The following is a 22,115-nucleotide window of genomic DNA, read 5'->3' on the forward strand; positions in this document are numbered from 1 at the left end:
CATCACCTGTGCCAGAGGTCAGGGAGCCCAAGCCCTAGGAAGAGATGGGGCTGAGCGGTTACCAGGCCACCAGAGTCCTCAGCGGTGGCCAGACTAGGGAGATGGTATCAAAAAGACATCTGGATGTGGGTAAATGTGGAGTGTGGCAGGAGTGTGGGGAAGGACTTTTCCTGGGGCTCCAGAAGCCCCCAGCAGACTTGAAGGGGCAGAGATTAAAAGAAGAGAGATCTCCTCATATGCTGTTGGCTGGGATGTAAAATGGTGCAGCCACAAGGGAAGAACAGTTTAGTGATTCCTTTCTGAGGAACAGAATTACCATACGAACCAGCCAGTCCACTCCTAAAGAACTGAAAACAGGGACTCAGACAGGTACATGAACACACATGTTCACAGCCGCATTATTCACAGTAGTCAGAAGGCAGAAACAGCCCAAGTGTTCATCAATGGATGAATGGATAAACAAATGTGGTGTATTTATGCAATTAAATATCACTCAGCTATAAAGAAGAATGAAGTACTGATTCATCTCCAGTGGGATGAACCTTGAAACCATTATGCTGAATGAAAGAAGCCAGACACAAAAGATCACACATTTATGATTCCACATATGAAGAATCCAGAAGAGGTAAATCCATAGAGATGGAAAGCAGACTGGTGGTCACCAGAAGCTGGGGGTGGGGCAATAAGGAGTGAAGCCTATATGCAGGGGGAATGGATATGGACCTCCTTTTGGTGTGATGAAAAAAACTTTGGAAGTAGGTCGAAGTGATGGTTGCACAACATTTGTGAATATACTAGATGCCACTGCATTGTACACTTTACAATGGTTAACTTTATATCATGTAAATTTAACCTCAATTTAAAAAAAAACAGAGAGTTCTGGCAGGAAACAGAGCACTCAAATGGGGTAATTTGAAAAGAGTTTAATAAAAGCATTGTTTTCAAAGAGATAGTGCAGCACCCCAGGACCTGGTGACAGCCAGGAACTATTACCACCCCAGGAGCTGGGACCTACGGCAAAGGGGATGAGCAGTTATCAGAACTTGGACCAGATAGGACTATGTGGAGAGGACTGCCTGGCAGGAGCTGTGAACACTTGGTCGAGAGACACAGCCAGCCTGTATGGACCACACAGGAAAGGAGATGAGGTATTAACACCCTTACCTCTCTCTCCTCCCTCCCTCATATACCCGCTGTGGCTCCCCATTGGTTGAAGACAACTGCAAGCCACAAAGCAAAAGAGCCTATTGAGTGGTCCATACAAGTCAGCCTCCCAGGAGACAAATAGTGGGTAGAAGGGTAGAGAAGAGACCAATTGAGATTTGAAGCAAAGATGAGAGCAGTTCAGGAGTGTGGGGTGGATGGAGGGGCACACGGCCCTTTCCAACTCATCACTCACCACTCTTCTTGCTCACAGTCTACAAACCAGCCATTTTTGCCAAACCCACCAAGGCCATCTCTCCCACCTCAAAGCCTTTGCACATGCTGTTCCTCCCGCTTAAAATTCTGTTCCCCCTCGCTGTCTCAATTAACTCCTACTTAAACTTCAGGCCTCAGTTCAGAGGCCATTTTCTCAGAGGGCTTCCCCAGCTTCTGACCTCAGTTTAAGACCATACTCAAGGCAGCCACAGTCCCTGGGTGTCCTCAGTCACAGCAAAATTACTCTTGGAATGATTTGTTGAGCCACTGTCTCCCCCTGGTCAGGGCTGTGAGCTCCATGTGGGAAGGTAAATAAGGTCTTTTTTCATTCCCTGCCTTTTCCCCTCCCCCAGCTGGCAGAGAGCACGTGTTCATTCAACAGACATCAAGTTGCCAAAGAGTACCAGGGGTTGCTCTACAGTGAACAAAACAGAACACATTCCTGCTCTCTGGATACTATATAAAGCATGTGACTAGAAACCTAATTTAAGAGAGTATGCTATGTGATACATGTTTCCTAGAAGAAAAAATCTAGCAAGTTAAGGAAATGAGGAAGGCTTCTCTGAAGAGGTGACATTTGAGAAGAGACCAGAAGACAGGGAGGAAGATAATGTGAAGGAAGCGTGTTCCAGGCAGAGGGAAAGGGCCTGAGACTGGACTGCACCTTAAGGAACAGCCAAGAGACCAGGGAGGCTGGAGCAGAGTGAGTGAGAGGGAGAGCTGGAGGAAAAGAGTGCTGGGAGTTAACAGTGTAGATTGTGCAAGTCCTGATGGGTCACTGGAAGAACTTAGGTTTTTACTCTGAGAAAGGTAGAAGCCATGGGGGGTTCTGAGCAGAGGAGGATGAGGCCGGACTTACCTTTTAACTGGCTCCTTCTAGCTGCAGTTTTAATGGCCAACTAAAGGGGCCGCTGGCAGGATATGCTGACAGATCAGATATGATGTGAGAGAAGGAGAAAAGTCACCAGTGTCATCAAAGGTTTTGGCCTGGGCCACATTCTGGAATTTTCAATGGAGAATAAGAAAGAAGGTTTCTATGGTTTCATGTCTTACATTTAGGTCTTTACAGTACTTTGAGGTGTTTTTTGTTGTTGTTTTGGGTTGGTGTTTGTTTGTTTTGGTGTATGGTGTAAGGGAATGTTCTAGTCCCATTGTTTTACATGAGACTGACCAGTATTCCCAGCACCACTGATTGAAGAGACGGTCTTTTCTCCAGTGTCTATTCTGGCCTCCTTCATCCTAGATTAATTGACCACAGGTGCGTAGTCTATTTCTAGGCTCTCTATTCTGTTCCGTTGATCTGTTGATCTCAGTGTCTGTGTTTGTGCCAATACCACAGTTTGATTACCGTAGCTTTGTAATAGAGGCTGAAGTCTGGGAGGGTTATATCTCCAGCTTTGTTCTTTTTGCTCAGGATGGCTTTGGCAATTCTGGGTCTTTTGTGGTTCCATATAAATTTTAGGGTGATTTGTTCTAGTTCTGTGAAAAATGTTCTGGGTAATTTGGTATGGATCGCATTAAATCTGTAGATTACTTTGGGTAGTATGGCCATTTTAGCAATAATAATTCTTCCAATCCAAGAGCATGGGATACTCTTCTATTTCTATGAATCATGAAAAATTCCATTTCCTTCATCAATGTTTTATAGTTTTCACAGCATAGGTCTTTCCCCTCCTTGGTTAAGTTTATTCCTAGGTTTTGGGGGCTTTTCTGATGCAATTTTAAATAGGATGTTTTTTCACTTTCTCTTTCTGATATTTTATTATTAGTGTATGGAAACACACTAGATTTCTGTATATTAGTCTTGAACCCTGTAACCTACTGAATTGATTCATTAGTTCTAAAATTTTGGGGGTGGAGACTTTAGGGTTCTCTCTATGAAGTATCGTATCTGCAAACAGTGACGATTTTACCTCTTGCCTTTCAATTTGGATTCATTTTATTTCTTTTTCTTGTCTGATTGCCATGGCTAGGACTTCCAGTACTATGTTAAATAGAAGCAGTGAGAGAGGGCATTCTTGTCTTGTTCCTGAATTTAACGTGAAGGCTTTCCACTTCCATCATTAAGTGTTATGTTAGCTGTGGGTTTGTCGTAAACAGCCTTTATTATGTAGAGATATGTTCCCTCTATGCCCATTTTGATGTTTTTATCATGAATGCATGTTGAATTTAGTCAAATGCTTTTTCTGCATCTACTGAGATGATCATGTGATGTTTATCTTTCCTTTTGTTAATGTGGTGCACCACATTGATTGATTTGCACAGGTTGAACCATCTTTGTGACCCTAGAGTAAATCCAACTTGATCATGATGTATGATCATTTTCATGTATTATTGAATTCAGTTTGTTAATATTTTGTTGCGGATTTTTGCATCTATATCATAAAAAATATTGGCCTATAATTTTCTTTTTTGCAGTGTCTTTGTCTGGTTTTGGTATCAGGACAATGGTGGCCGCATAGAAGGAGTTTGGGACTGTTCCCTCTGCTGCAATTGTTTGGAATAGTTTGAGAATGACAGGTATTCGTTCTTTATATGTTTGGGAAGTCCCCTGTGAAGCCATCCGGTCTTAGACTTTTGTTTGCTGGGAATTTTTTATTGCAAATTCAATTTCACTTCTAGTGATTGTCTCAACTTCTCTGTTTCTTCTTGACTCAGTGTTGGCAGGCTGTATGTTTCAGAAAGAGAGGGGTGGATGAAAGGGAGAGCACTTCCCAGGGAGGAGGAAGACCATAGCGATAAAGACCCAGGTGGAGATGCTTTGGGGTAGGTGGAGGGAGGAGAGGCCCTGGTCCTCAGAAACTAGAGAGGTGGAGACCGTGTTACCCTAGAAATGGGGGCGCTGCTGGGGAGTGTGGGGAGTTCAGAGGACCAAGGTGCAAGGACCTCACCCTCTGGAGGCAGTGCGATGACTCCTCTCCCGCCTAGGCAGAATCCTAGTAATCCAGTCACCCTGGAGAAAGTGCGATGAGTGGTAGGGAACAAGATGATCTTTCTCACCTCTGCCTAGAGTGGCTCAGCCCCCTCGCATCCTCCACACACACCCGTCTCCATTTCCCAATAGTGCAGAGAGGATTAATCTCCACCTCCCTGTACTAGGGCCCAGGGACACAGGATTTGTGAAGTACATGGTAAATGACACTGCTGACATCAAGGATATTTCATTCTGTCCTTGCCTAAGCCAATCAGACTCTGTCTTCCTATACCTCAGCCAATTAAATGCTCTCCTATCCCTCAGCCCATGAACCTCCAATCCTGTGTCTTATCCAATTAGACTCTGCTCCCTTCCCCCTCAGTCACTCCTAACCCGCAGCCAATCAGACTCTGCCCTCCCCCCTTCAGCCAATCTGACACTTTCCTGCTTCTCAGACTAGACTCCACCCTCCTGTTCCTTAGCTAAACTACTCATGGAATCCTCAGCCAATCTGACTCCCATCTCCTACTTCCCAGCCAATCAGACTTGTTCTGTCTTTGCACCTAACCAATTACTTCCACCTTCCAGTCCCTCAGCTAATCAGGCTTGGCCCTCCCCCTCCCCACCTCAGCCTGTCAGAAACAACCTTCTTGTCTCTAAGTCAATAAGAATGCCCATTTTAGGAAAAGCCCCCAGTAGACCTGGCTCTGCCAATTACCAGCTCTGTGGTCTGGAGTGCTCTTCTTAGCATCTCTCTGCCTCATTCTTCCGAATTGTAAAAGGAGGGCAGTTATCCTCCTCCCCTCTTAGTGTGGTCCCAAGGCTCCAATTGGAAAAGTGGACTCTCTTCAGGAATATGTTGTATAATTGTGTGTTATTATTATTTCTCCTCCCTCCCTCTAATCCCCTAAAGCCATTGCCTCTGCTGGAGGCAGACCACACTTTCCTGCCAGACCAACTCCTATTCATCCTTCAAAGCCCAGCTGCAGCAGCCCCTCCTCCAGGAGTTTTTCTATGATCCTTTCCCATGCTTTACCCAAGTTCCTAATCTAGGCTCTCCTAGTGGCCCAGTCATGACCATATGGTGCTGAGAGTATCTGGCTGCAATTGCCCCTTGTGGGGACAACAGAACCCAGAGCTGGGAACTTCTTTTGGGGGCCTCAGAGTCTCCCAACATGAGGTGGGCACAGACTATTGGTGCCATTTGAATAGCTGCTGAACTGAGTCTGTGAACAAATCAGTTTTAATGCTGATTATCTGGAGAAGGAGTCCAGAATTGGACTTTGGGGGAATCATTAAATCCCTTAAAAGCATGTGCCAAATTATTAATTCATTTTTTCAAGGGAGAATGGGAGCTACAGATTTCACCAGATTTTGGGGGGAAAAAAGAGGTGGGGGAAGGAGGTGAAGGACTTTGTTTAACAAATTGGAGGCCCACAGAGGGCCAGTGACTTGCCCAAGATCACACAGCCTGGTGGTGGAAACAGAGCCAGAATTTTAATTTCTATGGCCCATCTGAGAGGATTTCTGGGACTTGGATGCCAGGCATGAAAAAAGCCTTCATCTTCATGATCCAATCTAGGAGGAAAGAAAATTCATATTTATAATAAGAAGCACAGTAGTCATTCAGTTGACAAATATTCATTGAACATTTGAATGCTGCGTGCCAAGCACTGGTCTCAGTCCTGGGGATGCAGCACTGAGAAGGACAAGTCCCTGCCCTCCTGGAGTTTCCATCCAGTCAGAGAGGCAGCAGTAAATAAACAAACGAATAAGATAATGTCTGGTAAGGACCTTAGGAAATAGGATGAGCTCACAGGGAAGGGCTGGGAACCTAATTTAGGGGAGGTGGTCAGAGCTAGGCCTCTGGGAGGAAGTGATGTTTGAGTGATCCCTGTATGATAGGAAGACATGAATAGGAGCATTCCAGGCAAAGTGAACAGCAAGTGCAAAGGTTCTGGGGCTGAATGAGGGTGGCATCCTCAAGAAGCAAGAGGCCAGTGGACTGGAGTGGGGAACCCAGTAGGAGAGGGGATCAGAGGTGGGGAAAGAAGCCAATTGTTAAGGTTCTAGTGTGTGCAAGGCAGAAATGAGAGGGAAGGTGGATGGGTGCCTCAGGGCAGAGGGACCAGCAGAAGCCAATGCTGAGAGGCAAGGAAGTGCCTGGCTCACCCCTGTTTGGGGCACCGGAAGTCACCCTGCCTCTGGCTGTGCTGATATTAACTGTAGAGCAGAAAGAGGGAGTGAGCAGTTTGGGGCAAATGTGACCTCCGCCAGGGAACTAGTTGTTGTCCATGCCACAGGCCACCTCAGGCTGATTCAGCAAGATTCTGTGTTGTCAAAGGTCAATTCCCCAAAGAACAAAGCCACACAGCAGCAAACCCCTCCCCCCCACCAGAGCACCTGCCTTAGGGATCTCACCTTACTAGCTTCCAGAGGGGTTAAGCTTCAGGAAACAAAAATGCTTGTAGCGTGGATCTAGCCACCTATTGCTATGTGACTTTTGGTAAGTTACTTCATCCCTTTGCACCTGGGTGGACTACTTTTTGGTTTGATGCATCTGTAAATCAAAGGCTTAATACAGGCTCCGTCCTCTGCCTACATTACCACATTCATTCTCCACATTAAATCAGGGACTCAGATTATAGAGAGGTGGAGCTTCCAAGTATACTTGCCCAATGGGAGTTAAACCCAGATCTGTCAGATTCCAGGGGTGCTGAGGCTATGGGGGTCCCATCCTAAGACCCTCCTTAGCAAATGTCTGGCACTCAGTGGTCACTAAGCAGATAGGAGTTATTCTAATGGTCATTAGCCTCAGGATGGTGTGGCACCAGCTCTCCCAATCTCAGTTTCCTTGGCTGCAAAATGGGGACTTAGAATTCTCTCTTCACTGGCTTTGGGAGGCATCAGAGACATACGGTGTGTGAAAATAAATTGTGGGGTTTGGCAGTTCCTCAAAAAGTTAAACATAGAGTTAACCTCGTGACCCAGCAATTCCACTCCTAGACATAGACCCAAAAGAATTGAAAATTGTACTCAAGCCAATACATGTACATGTGTGTTCATGGCAGCACTATTCACAGTAACCAAAAGTGGAAACAACCCAAATGCCCATCAAATGATGATTGGATAAACAAAATGTCAAATATCTACAGAATGGAATATTATTCAGCCATTAAAAGGAATGAAGCCCTGACACGCTACAGCGTTGAACCGCAAAAACAATATGCTGAGTGAAAGGAGCCAGACATAGAAGGTCACATGATGTATGATTCCACTTAAATGAAATGTCCATAATAGGTAATTCTTAGAGACAGGAAGCAGATTGGTGGTTTCCAGAAGCTGGTAGGGGCAGAGAAAACACAGAGTGATTACTTAATTGGTATGAGGTTTCCATCTTGGGTGATGAAAATGTTTTAGAACTAGATAGAGGTGACGGTTGCACAACACCGTGAATGTACTAAATGCTACCGAATTGTTTGCTTTAAAATGATTTCACGGTACATGATTTTTACCTCAGTCATAAATAAATAACAAATAAATAAGTGGTGGGAAGCAGGTTGATGTGATTTCATATCACCCATTCCTTTGGCACAGTCATGAGATAGATAACATGATTATTCCCGTTTTAGAGATGGAAAAATCAAGGCACAGCATTTGCAGCAACATGGATGGACCTGGAGATTGTCATACTAAGTGAAGTAAGCCATAAAGAGGAAGAAAATTACCATATGATATCACTTACATGTGGAATCTAAAAAAATGAGACAAATGAACTTATTTAAAAAACAGAAACAGACTCACAGATATAGAAGACAAACTTGTGGTTACCGGGGGGAAGTGGGAGTGGAGGGATAATTTGGGAGTTTGGGATTTGCAGATACTAATTACTATATATAAACTAGATACACAGCAAAGTCCCACTATACAGCACAGGGGACTATTTTTTTTCAATACCTTGTAATAGCCTATAATGAAAAAGAATGTGAAAAGGAATATATATATATATATGTATATATGTATAACTGAATCACTATGCTGTGCACCAGAAATTAAAACATTATAAACCGACTATATGTCAATTAAAAAGAATTTTTTAACCAAAGCACAGAGAGAAGAGGTGCTCTACCCAGGGAGGGGAAAGCTTGAATTGGACCTGGGGTTCTCTGACCTCAAGCAGATTTCAGTCCTCTGCCTGGGAGCCATGCAGGTGATGGACACCCACAGTGAGGTCACCACCTTTGGAGCACAGGTGACTCAGCAAGAGGGCAGACAAGAACCCAGGAGAGTGGCCAGCTTGACCTGGTTCTTTTCCTCTGGCCAAAGAGAACCCAGCCAGGGAGGCTCAGAGCTAAGGGGCTTTCCTTTGTTCAGGCAGAAAACCTTCTGTTATTGTCACCTCTCTGTGCCCAATCCTGTACTGAATGCCCCAAGAAGACTCAGCCCTGGAGCCAGCACTCCCAGAAGCTCCCAGTCTGAAGAGTATGGAGTTTGACACAGACACTTCCAACCTCTCGGTGTCAGGTTTGGAGTTGAGAAAGGCAAGAGGAGAAAGCCTGAGTAGAAGTGAAATCTTCCTGGATTTGGAGGATGGGTTTTGAAGTATGCATAGGAGTCCACCGGGTTAAATGAAAAAGCTTGTATTTTACATGCTTACATACTTTAGTGGTGGGAATGCAAAGTGATAGGAGCCCTGGGGAGGAGAAATTAGTAATATCTGGCAAAATTATATATGCATTTATCCACTTAGAGGGGATATATCCCAATGGTTTTCTTGCAAAAATAAGAAAAGATGAATGCTTTTCATAGCAGCACCATTTAAAATGTCAAAAGATTGGACATAACCCATTTGTCCATCAGTAGGGAATGGTTGAACAAACCGTGGCACCACTACATGATGGAGTACTATGCAGCTGTAAAAAAGGAATGGGAAAGAGTTCTGTGTGCCAAGATGGAAAGATCTCCAAGAAACAGTGTTAAATGGAAAAACAGCCAAGTGGAATATATATATATAAAATACACCATGAAAAAAATGTACATTCTTATTTGAGGGGGAAGGGAAAAAAGCATGATGGGGGTACAGGAATAGAAGCTAGATGTCTCTCTTTATACCTATTTTATAGATTTTATTTTGGAATCATTTAAGAATCTTACATAATTCTAAACTGATATTAGATTGAAAAAAAATAATTCCCTCACTTCACATGCATTAGGATAGCTATTATTAAAAAAGAAAATACTAAGTGTTAATGAGGATGTGGAGAACTTGGAGCCCTGTGCACTGTTGGTGGGAATGTAAAATGGTGCAGCCACTGTGGAAAACAGTATGGAGGCTCCTCAAAAAAGTACACACACGATTACCACGTGATTCTGTAATTCTACTTCTGGGTATAGTCCCAAAAGAAGTGAAAGCAGGAACTTAAATAGATATTTGTACACACATGTTCATAGCAGAACAATTCATAATCATCGTAAGTGAAAACATCCCAAATGTCCATCAGCAGATGAGTGGATAAGCAGAATGTGGTATAGTCATACAATGGATTGTCATTCAGCCCTAAAAAAGAAGGAAACTGTGGTTTATGTTACAAGAGGGATAAATCTCAGACATGTGCTAAGTGAAATAAGCTGGTCACAAAAGACAAATCTTATATGATCCCACTTATATGAGGTCCCTACAGTAGTAAAATTCATAGAGAAAGGAAATGCAATGGTGGTTGTCGGAGGCTGGGGGTAGGGGGTGGAGAGTTAGTGTTTATTCAGGACAGAATTTCAGTTGAGGAAGATGAAAAAGTTCTTGAGATGGATGGTGGTGATGGTTGTATGGGAATGCAGATGTGCTTAACGCCACTGAACTGGACCATAATGGTACTCATTGGAATGACCCAGTTAGCTTAAGTTGCATTTGTCATAATACAAGATTTCAGAGATTTTTTTAATTGGGGGGTGGAAAAATGAGGCCAATTTTGCAATAATAATGGCAATAATAGTAACAGGTTAATAATAATAATTGCAAAAATATAAACCCAGTTATTTGAGATGTTTTCTAATCACACATTGTTTCTCATTGCACGATTAAAATGAATAATCTTATCACAAGGTGTTGTTGCTTTTAAAAAGAAAATCAACTTTCTTTCACCCCCCAAAAAATTCCCTAAAAATCAGATGCTCCAGGTGAGGGATATAACTGTACAAAGTGAAACTATCTCAAGTGACATTTTGGGACAGTAATTTGATGACACATTCCCAATGGGATATACCCAAAGGACAAAAGAAAAAAAAACTTAAACTTTTTTCAGTAATCATATTGTTTAAAATACTGTTTTATGTTTTTTCTGAGACTGACGTGTGCGTATTGTGGAACAAAGGAAATGTCAGTGTCACTGAGAATTTGAATTTTCCTTGCGGGGGAAAAAAATTTATAGGTATAAGGTTTATCAGGCTAAGTAAAGGTCATGTAATCCCAAATATGAATTGGAAGTATCAGTATAAATCCATGATGTATTTTACTTTAAAACAAAATAGTGGGGATTTCCTATTTCTAGCCAATGAAAAGACCTAGAGATAACAATTAACCCACTAGCCATGATCACCCTTGATTGTGGTCTGTTAAGGACCACTTTTCGATCAAAAGGAACAAGGGCCACTTGGAGAAATGGCCCCAGGCTTGTGGCAGGAAATGCACAAGATGTCCCTGGACTACCTTGTTACACGGTAAAGCAAGAAAACTACCTAAGAGCCCAGTCAAAAAACAAAAAAACAAAAAAAAACTCAGGGGTTAGGGAGCGGTACAGCGACTGCTTAGCATGCATGAGATCCTGGGTTCAATCCCCAGTACCTCCATTAAACAAACAAACAACAAACAAACAAAACTAATTACCCTCCCAAAAAATAAAATAAATGTTCTAAAATTGTTTAAATAAGTAAATAAGGAAACCTAGTTACCTTCCCCCCAAAAATGTAATAAAGTTTAAAAAAAAACTTAGGAGTCAAAGAGGCTCCCACTGGCCAAAGAAGGAATAATAATTTGATTATCATTAACAATAAAAACTACAGTATATGCAACCATATTTGACACATTTCATTAATTTAAATCCATAGGTTCATAAATATACAGGGGAAATCTCATTATTTACCTTTGGAGGATGGGAGGAGCCTAGTAATTATTTTGAAAACTAAGAAAGGCAAAGAATCCAGCATTTATTTTGCCTTTTTCATGTGGATGGTACCACTGGATAACCAAATGGTAGATGAGAGGATGTTTTTCTTTCCAACAGTATCCTGGCTAATAAATGAAGAAGGAATCATATCAATATCACTCTGTTGTAGCTGCTAATGAATTAATGGATCTAGGCAATGATCATCAAAGGCAGATAACATGTGGGTGGAAGTTATAAAAGAATTAAGATGGCTCATGAGTTGACATGTGTCAACTGGATGATATTCATGGGGGTTCATTATACGATGCTCTCTACTTTCACTGTTTGAAATTTTCTGTTTAGAAAAAAAGAACGTTAAGAGCCCTTTGCCCTGTGTCATTCTCTCAAAGCAGGGTACTGAGAGCTAGGAGCCCACAGCACTCTGTAAATATTTCCCAGGAAGTGCCAATATCTGGTCTCATTTACCTCCCACTCATTCTTGGCCTCTAGCATACCACCGAGGGCTGAGCTCACAATTTCACTACAATATCCAGTGTCCTCAGTTACAAAATTCCCTCCTCTCCAGTTCCAGGTGTTGAGAGATTAAATCTCACCTCTCTTCTCTCAGCAAATTGCAACTGAAGTCAACTTCTGCCTGCTGAGAAATAGCACCAGCTGGAGGCTGTGAGGTCGATTGCTCACACCAGGAGTTGCCTTTCCCTTTGGCGAAAGAGGTCCAACCAATTTTGGGGGCTGGCCTATTCCAGATTTAATGATTTGGCTGTGATTTCAGACTGGCTCGAAGCCCAGCCCTAAGGCCCCCCTAATTGCTGAGGGGCCGGGGCCAATAGGGAAGCCTTAGCTTGGAGGAGTGCCCCAGATACAAAAATAATACATGACTGTGAGTCTGGATTCATCCAGGATGTGGCAGTCTGTCCATTATGGATTATCCTGTGGGCTGAACCTCTGCTGGCGAAGCTGGGCAAGGTGTGCAGATCAGCAGAAATCTCTCTGCTCACTGAATGCTCTCCACATGCTGGCCTGGTCCTAAGCACTCTGTACATATCTCCTTGTTTAACTCATAATAATGAGGTTGTTACTATTCTCCCATTTTAGAGATGTGCAAAATGAGGGCTAGAGATTAAGCCACTTTATCTAGCTAGTAAGCAACAGAGTAAGAATATGAATCCAGGTGGGCTGGTTCAGCAGGGGTCAGCAAACTTTATTAAAAGGCCACATGAATCCAAATGAAAGGAAATCAATACCCCAAAATTTATCTGCACCCCATGTTTATTGCAGCATTATTTACTATAGCCAAGACAGGGAAACAACCTAAGTACTGCTCAATGGATAAAGAACATGTGAAATATATATACATATACAATACACATACTATATATATTATACAATACATATATAATACATGTATATATATACAATATACAATATATGTACGTATATTATATATGTGTATATAATATATGTATCAAATATGTGTACATATGCACAATAAACATATATAAATATATATACACAATTCGGTCATAAAAAATAAGGAAGTCTTGCCATTTGCAACAACATGAATGGAAGTTGAGGGCATTATGCTAAGTAAAATAGGTCAGAGAGAGAAAGACAAATACTGTAATGCCTCACTGATATGTGGCATCTAAAAAGAAAAAAATGAATTCATAGAAACAGAGAGTAGAATGGTAGTTGCCAAAGGCTGGAGGTGGGGGAAATGGGTAGATACTTGTCAAAGGGTACAGACTTCTAGTTAGTTATAAGAATAGTAAGTTCTAAGAATCTGCTGTGCAGCATGGTGACTGTAGTCAGCAGTCCTGTATACTTGAAAGTTGCTGAGAGATCTTAAGAGTTCTTACCACACCCAAAGAAAGGTAACTATGTGAGGTGAAGTGATGGATGTGTTAACTAACCTTACTGTGGTAATCATTTTGCAACATATACATGTATCAAATCATCACATGACACACTTTAAACTTACACAATGTGATAAGTCAATTATATCTCCATAAACCTGGGGGTGGAGGACCACACAGTAAATATTTTCAACATTGCAGCACAGATGGTCTCCACCACAATGACTCAACTCTGCCATTATAGCATGAAAACACTCAGACAATATGTAACAAGTGAGAGAAGATGTATTCCAATAAACCTTCATTTTACATAGACAAATTGTGCTACAACCATCCAATGGAATAGTATTTAGCCATAAAAAGGAATGGTTCATAATAAAAAGCAACTGACCCGGCAAGCAGTGGGTAGAGCTCAGTGGTAGAGTGCATGCTTAGCATGTACGAGGTCCTGGGTTCAATCCCCAGTACCTCCATTAAATAAATAAATAAAATGAAAACAAATAAATCTAATTACCTCCTCCTACAAAAACAATTTTTAAAATTTTTTTAAAAGTACCTGATTCATGTTACAATGTGGGTGAACCTTAAAAACACTATGCTCAATGAGAAACAAAACCTGAACACAAATAGTCACATATTGTATGATTCCATTTATATGAAATATCCAGAATAGGTAAATCCACAAAGACAGAGAGCAGATTGGCGACTGTCAAGGGCTATTAGATGATGGGAAGTGACTGCTAAATGGGTACAGGGTTTTATATTGGGGTGATGAAAATTTTGGAACTAGATTAGATATAGGTGACAGTTGTACAACATCGTAAATATACTAAATGCCACAGAATCATGCACTTTTAAATGGGTCATTTTATATTAGATGAATTTCACCTTGGAAAAAAATTTTAAAACATTGTTTACAGAAACAGGGGCACTGTGGTTTAATTTGTGGGGGAGGGAGGTAATTAGCTTTATTTATTTATTAACTTTAATTTTTTTAACCGAGATACTGGGGATTGAACCTAGGACCTTGTGCATGCTAAGCTTGCGCTCTACTGCTGAGCTATATCCTCCCCCCACCCCAACTCCTGCTTTAGAATATCTCTTAAGTAAACCCAGAGCTGAATAAAAACCATGTGAACATATAAAATCTTATCTCAGAACCCCGCCCACAACAGTTTTTATTATTATTATTATCAGGGTCCTCATTATTACCATTACTGTTACCGAAGTGAATGTTATTAACTCTGATCTGGGCCCCCAGTCCAGCCCTGCCCCAAGTTCCTTTTCCTCTGGCCTCTGGCTTTGATCCCAGCCTCACTTCTGATCCAGAGCCTAGGGCTTTGCCTGTCTGTGTCCATACTACCTCCATTAGAGATGTTCCCAGGCCCTGGGTACTCTCATAAGACCCCTGGTCTGTTTGAGCCTGGAGAGAACTTGACCAGCCCTGGCAGGTGGGCCTCATGAGGTGGGAAGGAAGCAGGAGTGGTGGATGACTCATCATGGCAATCCCAGCCTCTGTGCTGCCTCCCAGGCCCAGCCCAGACGAGGAGCCTCGATGTGTGGGTACCTGCATGTGTGTGTTTCAGAGCCTGACCTCAGGCTGACCCCACATTCTTAATCAGGTCTTTTGTGCACTCAGCAGTCCCTCCCTGCTACCCACCTGGTCCCTGGACTGTGGGGGGCATTTCTGGGCACCCCAAGGGAATTCAGTATCTCTTACTCTGGGGGAGATGGAACCAGAGAAAATGGAGGCCTTATATAGATAGATCTGGGTCAGAGGGAGGAATCCCGAGCTAGGGAGCCAGGATAGGGAAAGTGGGGAGCCATGGGGGCAATCAGGGAGGCTTCCTGGAGGAAAGGTCCTACCCCAGAAGATCCCAAATCCCAGATAGACCTTACGGGAAATGCTGACTGGCCCTAACATGTCCTTGGTTCCAACACAACCCACCTCCTACCACCAAATTCAAGCTTTAAAAGGCTATCAAGGCATCTGGCTGGCCCAAGAATTACTGGGTGTGTAGTTGCTTTGTAGTCGGTCCACAAACTTTTCCGCAACGTGAAGGGTCATAATTACTCTGACACTGACCTAGCGACAGGAGGGTGAAAACACGCACTGGGCTGGCAGCCCTCTCCAGATTCTAGCTATATGATCTTAAGCAAGTTACCTCTCTGAGCTCACCCTCCTGCAGCATAGAATGGGCATAAATGGGTTATTAAATAAAATTGCAAGGGTCCCCCACATCCACAATCAGTGGGAGAATCTGAGGGACAAACCCAGGGTCCATGATGCCATATCACGGTCATTCCCAGACCAAGTGGACATTAGACGGGGGATCTCACGTGACAGTCACCCCACCCTATCCTGGGGGCTCCCCTCTGGTGGATGCCGGGCCTGGACAAAGATAAAGCAAGTGAGGCACAAAGATAGGATCGGAATTTCTGATTTTTCCTTCTACCTCTGGCTCCAAAGTGTCTCCGCAAGCACTGTCGCTGATCCTATCTTTACTAAAATGCTGAAATTTTGTTCAACCTGAATTTTTTTCTATTTTTTGAGGGTTAGCACTTTTTAACAAGCACATATTTTTTGTATGTGTTTTAGTCTTTTAAAACATTGCATTAAAATATGATTTATCTTGATGACTGAGATTTTCAGCACTGCCTTAAATTTTATGCCCTCACTTTCCTCTCTTCATTCCTTCCCCGGGTGAGCAGAACACACAGCCCACATCCTCCACGTGGTTCTTCCAGGCAGAGCTCCCGTCCCCATATCCTCAGAAACTGGAGATTTCCTCAGAATCTCCTGGGGAGTAGCCTCTATTCGCTACTTCCCTCAGCACCCAACTCCCTGAGCCCCCACGGTGTGCCCAGATCTTTGCTGGGCTATGCTGGGTGCCCAGAAAGAGGACAATCAATAACTGAGCAGGGTCCCTGGGGATTCCCAGGCCTGGCTCAGCCTGGGCATTCCCGGGCCCTCCCAGGGCCCGCCCTGTGTTGAATGCCCCGTCTGGTGGGTCTCTTGGAAACTCCCTGGGCGAGTTTCGAGATGGGAGGCCCACAGGGAAGCAATTTACACGGCAACACCAGCCACGTTGAGCCCATCCCACCTGACGCTGGATAAAGGGGAGGAGGGCTCTCTTCAGCAAGACTTGGCCACGGGCACCAGAGGAAGAGGGAGGACCCCCCACACTGCCAAGCCAGGTGAGCCTAGAAGTCAGAGCTGGGGGCAAAGCCCACGTCCCGAATGCCCCGGCCCAATCCCTGCTCTCAGCTACCTCTGGTGGCTGGGGATCCGGAGCTGGAAAGGGATGAGAGGTGACACTTCCGGGTCCCCCCATGCTCAGAGCAGACTTCAGCAAAAACAACCCTCGGTCTTGGTCTCTGCAACCTTCCTCTCCCTGAGGCTGACGTGCTGGCAGCAAAGAAGGCAGGAGGCAGAGCCGACTTCAGGCCTCTCCTCTCTCCACTCTCAACACAGCTCGTCTTACCAGTTGGGCAGGCAACTGAGAGTCCCCCCTGGTGGCCAGCAGCAGCTACACAACTATCACCGTAGGGAAGGGGTAGGACTTGCCGGATTGGCCTCAGTCTACTTCTCTTGGGGAGTAGACAGAGTTTGCTAGAGTCTGAACTACCTGGTTTTCAGGCCACCCTTAGAATGGGCTTGGCTTACTGACCCTTGACCTCAGTCTGGGAGGGACGGGATAGGATGGGGGAGCCCCTGAGACCCAGATGACATTGAGCCAGGGCACTCTGTACCCACACCCCCACTGCTTCCTGTCCACAAGCCGGCCAAGGGGCAGCCGTGTCACTCACTGCTGGACTTTGACAGTAGCCAAAGGCACTACTCAGTTCTCCATGCCTGTCTCCTTCAAGCTCTGCCGAGGTCTCCGCTGAGGTCAACTGGATATGTCCCCTGGACACTGGAAGTCCACAATGGTGGTCCAGGGTATCCTCTGGATCCTGTACGGAGTGCTGCTGCAGCCGGAGCCAGGGACAGGTGGGTTAGAAGGCAGAGGCCTGGGGCCAGGACTCTCAGTTCAGCAAAAGTATACTGCTGTCCCTTTTCGTCCAGCCCTGTACAGGGTGAGGCTGGATCCAGGGGGTCTCAGTCTCAACGAATCTTCAGTCTGGGGACACGGATGCTCCCAGCCCCATAGGATGAGGGCACTAGTTGGGGGGAAGAAACTGGGGACAGAAGAATGAAAACCAGAGGGGACATAGGACAGGAGGAAGAAGAATTTTACTTGATGGTGAAGCAAGAAGGGACATTTTAGACAAAGAGAAGAAAATAGTTATAGCGGGATTACTGTGTGAGCTGTCTGGAGAGGAACCTGGATTCTAGCAGACAGCAGAGTGTGAGGATTAAGTCTTTCTGTGTTCAAATCGTGCCTCTGTCACTTCCTAGCTGTGTGATCTTAGGTGGGTAATTTTACCTCTCCATGCTCATAGGGTCCTTGTGAAGATTAAATAGATTCAGTTATATAAGGCACCTAGAATAGTGCCTGGCACATAGTAAATGTTTAATAAATGTTAATTATTACTCAACAACACACCCAGCTCTGAGCCCAGCACTCCTAGGTTCTATGTTCTCCACAAGGCAATCTTACAATGCCAACCTGGCCATGTCTCTCTCTCTCTCTCCCCTGCTCATGAACCTGCCATGGTTCCCCAGTGCTCACTGATAGTCTACACTCCTTAACCCATTGTCTGTGCCTCAGTTTCCTCACCTATATGGGGACGGGGTGGAACATCACAAGGTTGTCCAGTGGAGGCTGGGGGCATTGAGCAGATGTGGGAGCAGCAGGGGGAGGCTCAGAAACAGGTGGTGCTGGGCTGCTGGGCTAACGCCACCCCCCTCCTGCAGCAACCATGCGCCTGCTCATGGACTCCGTCATCCAGGCCCTGGCTGAGCTCGAGCACAAGGCACCAGCCACAGAGGCCAGCTACACTGCCTCTGCATGGCTGTTGTCAGCCCAGGACTCAGGCTCCCACGATCCCCTCCGTCGCTTCCTGCTGGAGGGGCAGACCCTCAAGACCATCAAGCTGGATCTGCCTTCACTGAGCCCAGAGCTTCAGGGCCTGATTGAGGAGGTGGCCAGACACAGTGTGCAAGATGGGAAGGAATACGGGGTGGTGCTGGCACCCGATGGCTCAACGGTGGCTGTGGAGCCCCTTCTGGCAGGGCTGGAGGCAGGGCTGCAGGGGCCCAGGGTTGTAAACCTGCCCTTGGACAGCACAGCCACCCCTCCAAGTGCTGAAACCACCTTTCCAGACATTGGAGCCATGGTTCCTGATGTAAGAGCCACCTCCCCAGGACTCAGGGGTGTCTCTCCAGATGCCACTTTTGCAGATGTTGGAGCCATGTCTCCAAATGATAGAGCCGCAGATCTAGATGTAGGAGATATCTCGCCAGATATTAGACCTGACCAAGCCTCCTCGCCAGATACTAAAGCCAACCCCCCGACCACCATAGACAGCCTCCTTGTGGTCACCCTGGCCAGAGACTTGGGCCTGAACTTCCTCCAGGGCCCCCACACTCAGAGCCATTCAGGATTGGGAACTGAGGGCTGCTGGGACCAGCTCTCTGTTCCCCGGACCTTCACGCTCCTGGACCCTGAGGCATCACCCCTCACCACCGCCTTCCTCAATGGTGCCCTGGATGGGGCCCTCCTTGGAGACTACTTGAGCCAGGCCCCAGAGCCCCGGCCACCCCTCAGTCACCTGCTGAGCCAGTACTATGGAGCCGGGGTAGCTGGAGACCCAGGACTTCGCAGCAACTACCGACGGCAGAACGGAGCTGCTCTGACTTTGGCCCCTGCTCTGACCCAGCAGGTATGGGGGGCCCTCATCCTGCTACAGAGGCTGGAGCCAGTACACCCTCAGCTGCAGGGAATGAGCCAAGAGCAGCTGGCGCAGGTGGCCACCCATGCTACCAAGGAGTTCACTGAGGCCTTCCTAGGTGAGCAGGGTCCCCACCCACTGTGATGGTCCTTCTCGCAGATACCGACGTTCTTAGTGCGGATAGGTCAGGGGGATCTAGGACTGGTGGATTCCAGAGCCGGCAATGAGGGCTTTGGCTAGGAGGCCATCAGGACTAGGATGCTGTTGGATACAGTTAAGTTAGATCCCAATGGGGGCCAGTGTCGTCCTGAGATTGAACTGTCCCCAAATCTGGGAGGAAGCTGGAGGGATGGTCCTTATGTGCGCTCTACTGCGGGAGCAGGAGGCAGGCAGAGAAACGCTTGCTGACCCCCGCCCTGGACTTCCTTCCCCGCAGGGTGCCCGGCCATCCTCCCGCGTTGCCGCTGGGGCGCGGCGCCGTATCGGGGCCGCCCGACGCCGCTGCAGCTGCCGCTCGCGTTCTTGTATGTACATCACACATACGTGCCCTCGCCACCTTGCACGGACTTCCTGCGCTGTGCCGCCAACATGCGCTCTATGCAGCTCTTCCACCAGGATACGCGCGGCTGGGACGACATCGGCTACAGGTAGGTGGGAACCCGCCTCCAGGGCGCTCGCAGGGAGGAAGATGTGTTGGTGCGCGGGTAGAGCCCTGGTGGGCGGAGCCTGACGCAGAGGGCCGGGTTTGGGCAGGAGCAAAGCTGGCAAAAAGGAGGAGGGTTTTGGGCTGGGTGGAGCCGAAGTGGTGAGGGGGCGTGTCCTAGACTACAACTGGGGCCTTCAAAGGGACCAGAAATAGCTGAACAGTGGGACTCTTGAGCCCGGAGTGGGAACTTGGGAAGAAGTCTGGCTTGTGAGAGGAGCAGGACTTTGGTAGGGGCTGGGTCTGGGACGGGGCAGTGATGGAATATGACTAAAAGGGAAAAGGGCTCTGAATTGGTCAGGAGCTGAACTTGAGACAATGAGAAGAGGACTGGACAGAAAGGGACTTAGCCAATGTTGAGGGGCAGATCCAGAGAAATGGGACGGTTTCTGGGGTGGCATTTGGTGGCAGAGTGAGTAGGACAAGGTTGAACGGGGTAGTCAGTGCGACCTCGCGGAACTTGGGGTGGCGCCCTTGGCACAGGTGTGGAAACTGGAGTAGAAGGCCAAATGAGGAGCGGGGCCTCCCTCACGGAGGGAGCCAAGCGCGTCACTCACTCCCTCAGGAGTGGTGCCAGCTTCCCTCTCTCCTCCGCAGTTTCGTGGTGGGCTCAGACGGCTACGTGTATGAGGGCCGCGGCTGGTACTGGGTGGGTGCACACACCCGCGGCTACAACTCCCGCGGCTTCGGCGTGGCCTTAATAGGCAACTACACCGCGGAGCTGCCGGCCGAGTCCGCGCTGCGCGCGGTGCGTGACGAGCTTCCGCGCTGCGCTGTGCGCGCCGGCCTCCTGCGGCCAGACTACATGATGCTCGGCCACCGCCAGCTCGTGCACACAGACTGCCCTGGAGAAGCGCTTTTCAACCTGCTGCGTATGTGGCCGCACTTCAACACGGTGAGCCTCCATGCCTGTACTACCTCGACCTGCGGCTCATCTGTCCACACAAGCCTCAGGGCAGCCCCTGACCCCTGCCTGCCCGCCTAACCTTGGCAAGCCCCTGATGCATTCCTGTAACCCTGTGCCCACAGCCTCGGCCAGGCCCCTGAACTCCTTTGCAGCCCGTCTACTCAGGCAGTCTAGTCCCAGACTTCAGTCATTCTGCTCGAAACATAGCCTACCCACTCCGCCCCTCTGCCTGCACAACCTCATCCCAGACACCCTACCCTGCCCTCACCCCTGCCTGCTACCCAAAGGCTCCCTGTACACACAACACTGACCCAGCCTGTGAGCCTCTACAGAAAACCCCCTTGCCTGCACAACCTCTGTCCAGCCCCTAACCCTGTGTTGTAGTCCTCTGCCCAGACCATCTCAGCCCTGAGGATGTTTGCTCAGTCCCAGCCCCCCTGACCCCTGATGACAACTCTTATGCTGGAGCAATCTAGGCCCAGTCAGCACAATCTCAGCCTGACGACCCCAGCCAACCCCTGACTTTGATCATCAAAACACCTCTATAAGCACCCCTGTACAATCTGGTGGTGCTACCTTCCCACTGCCTCTCTGTTTCATTAAGCTGACCTGCAGTTGGAGATGTACCCACTCCCTCACTTTGGGCCCCTGTCCTCTTAACCACCCAGGTTCCCATAACGAAGAAGGCAGACCCAGCTCCACTACCTCCCCACCAAACCTCACACTCCCTTGTCTTTTTTTAGAATGTGAAACCAAGAACTTCCCGGAGGGCCTCCAGGAGATCCAAGAGGAAGCCACCTCCAATGATCCTCTAGTCACAGACTTCCAATAAAGAGACCATGGGAGATTTGCAAATATTAACTACTATATGTAAAATAAATAAAAAACAAATTTCTTCTGTATAATGAGGGAACTATATGCAATATCTTGTAGTAACCTATAATAAAAAAGAATATGAAAATGAATATATATGTATATGTACGACTGAAACATTATGCTGTACACCAGAAATTGACACATTGTAACTGACTATACTTTAATTTTAAAAAAGAGTAAGAGAGACCATGGGAAGAACATCTGTGTCCATGCATCTTCTGCATCCGCACTTTCTATCTTAGTTTGGCCCAGAAGCAGCCCATGGGGCAAGAATCCCAGTGCAAGTAGTTTGTCTGGGCGGTGATCCCAGAACGTATCAGCTGGGGAACAAGGAAACGACACAAGGAACAGAAGGCAGCTGAGAAAGGGTGCTTTATCAGGCATGTTGCTATGGGAGGCACGTGGCGCTCAATCCCACTGGGGACTTCTTGGGGATAGTATC

General features: G+C 46.5%; 1 protein-coding gene and 1 long non-coding RNA gene across 2 annotated transcripts; one reads left to right on the forward strand and one right to left on the reverse strand.

Moving 5' to 3' along the window:
• Positions 1 to 5,650: 5,650 nt before the first annotated feature.
• On the reverse strand, positions 5,651 to 17,253 carry LOC141574660 (uncharacterized). The gene is made up of 2 exons (XR_012501624.1): positions 16,622 to 17,253; positions 5,651 to 5,911 (listed from the first exon to the last, which is right to left on the reverse strand). It is a non-coding gene; the product is annotated as an uncharacterized LOC141574660 (long non-coding RNA).
• Positions 16,393 to 21,762, forward strand: PGLYRP2 (peptidoglycan recognition protein 2). The gene is made up of 6 exons (XM_010962119.3): positions 16,393 to 16,547; positions 17,220 to 17,343; positions 18,211 to 19,305; positions 19,624 to 19,834; positions 20,488 to 20,785; positions 21,541 to 21,762. Exons 2-6 carry the CDS (start codon positions 17,253 to 17,255, stop codon positions 21,610 to 21,612), a joined length of 1,767 nt encoding a protein of 588 aa, XP_010960421.3. The 5' UTR covers positions 16,393 to 16,547; positions 17,220 to 17,252; the 3' UTR covers positions 21,613 to 21,762.
• Positions 21,763 to 22,115: the final 353 nt, after the last annotated feature.

Source organism: Camelus bactrianus, chromosome 22 (genome assembly GCF_048773025.1).
Source record: "Camelus bactrianus isolate YW-2024 breed Bactrian camel chromosome 22, ASM4877302v1, whole genome shotgun sequence".
NCBI classification, from domain to species: Eukaryota; Metazoa; Chordata; class Mammalia; order Artiodactyla; family Camelidae; genus Camelus; species Camelus bactrianus.

Coding starts and splice junctions, on each gene's coding strand:
- PGLYRP2 (XM_010962119.3), top strand. CDS start 17,253: ATGTCCCCTGGACACTGGAAGTCCACAATGGTGGTCCAGGGTATCCTC. Junction 17,344..18,210: donor GCAGCCGGAGCCAGGGACAG/GTGGGTTAGAAG, acceptor CCCCTCCTGCAG/CAACCATGCGCCTGCTCATG. Junction 20,786..21,540: donor TGTGGCCGCACTTCAACACG/GTGAGCCTCCAT, acceptor GTCTTTTTTTAG/AATGTGAAACCAAGAACTTC.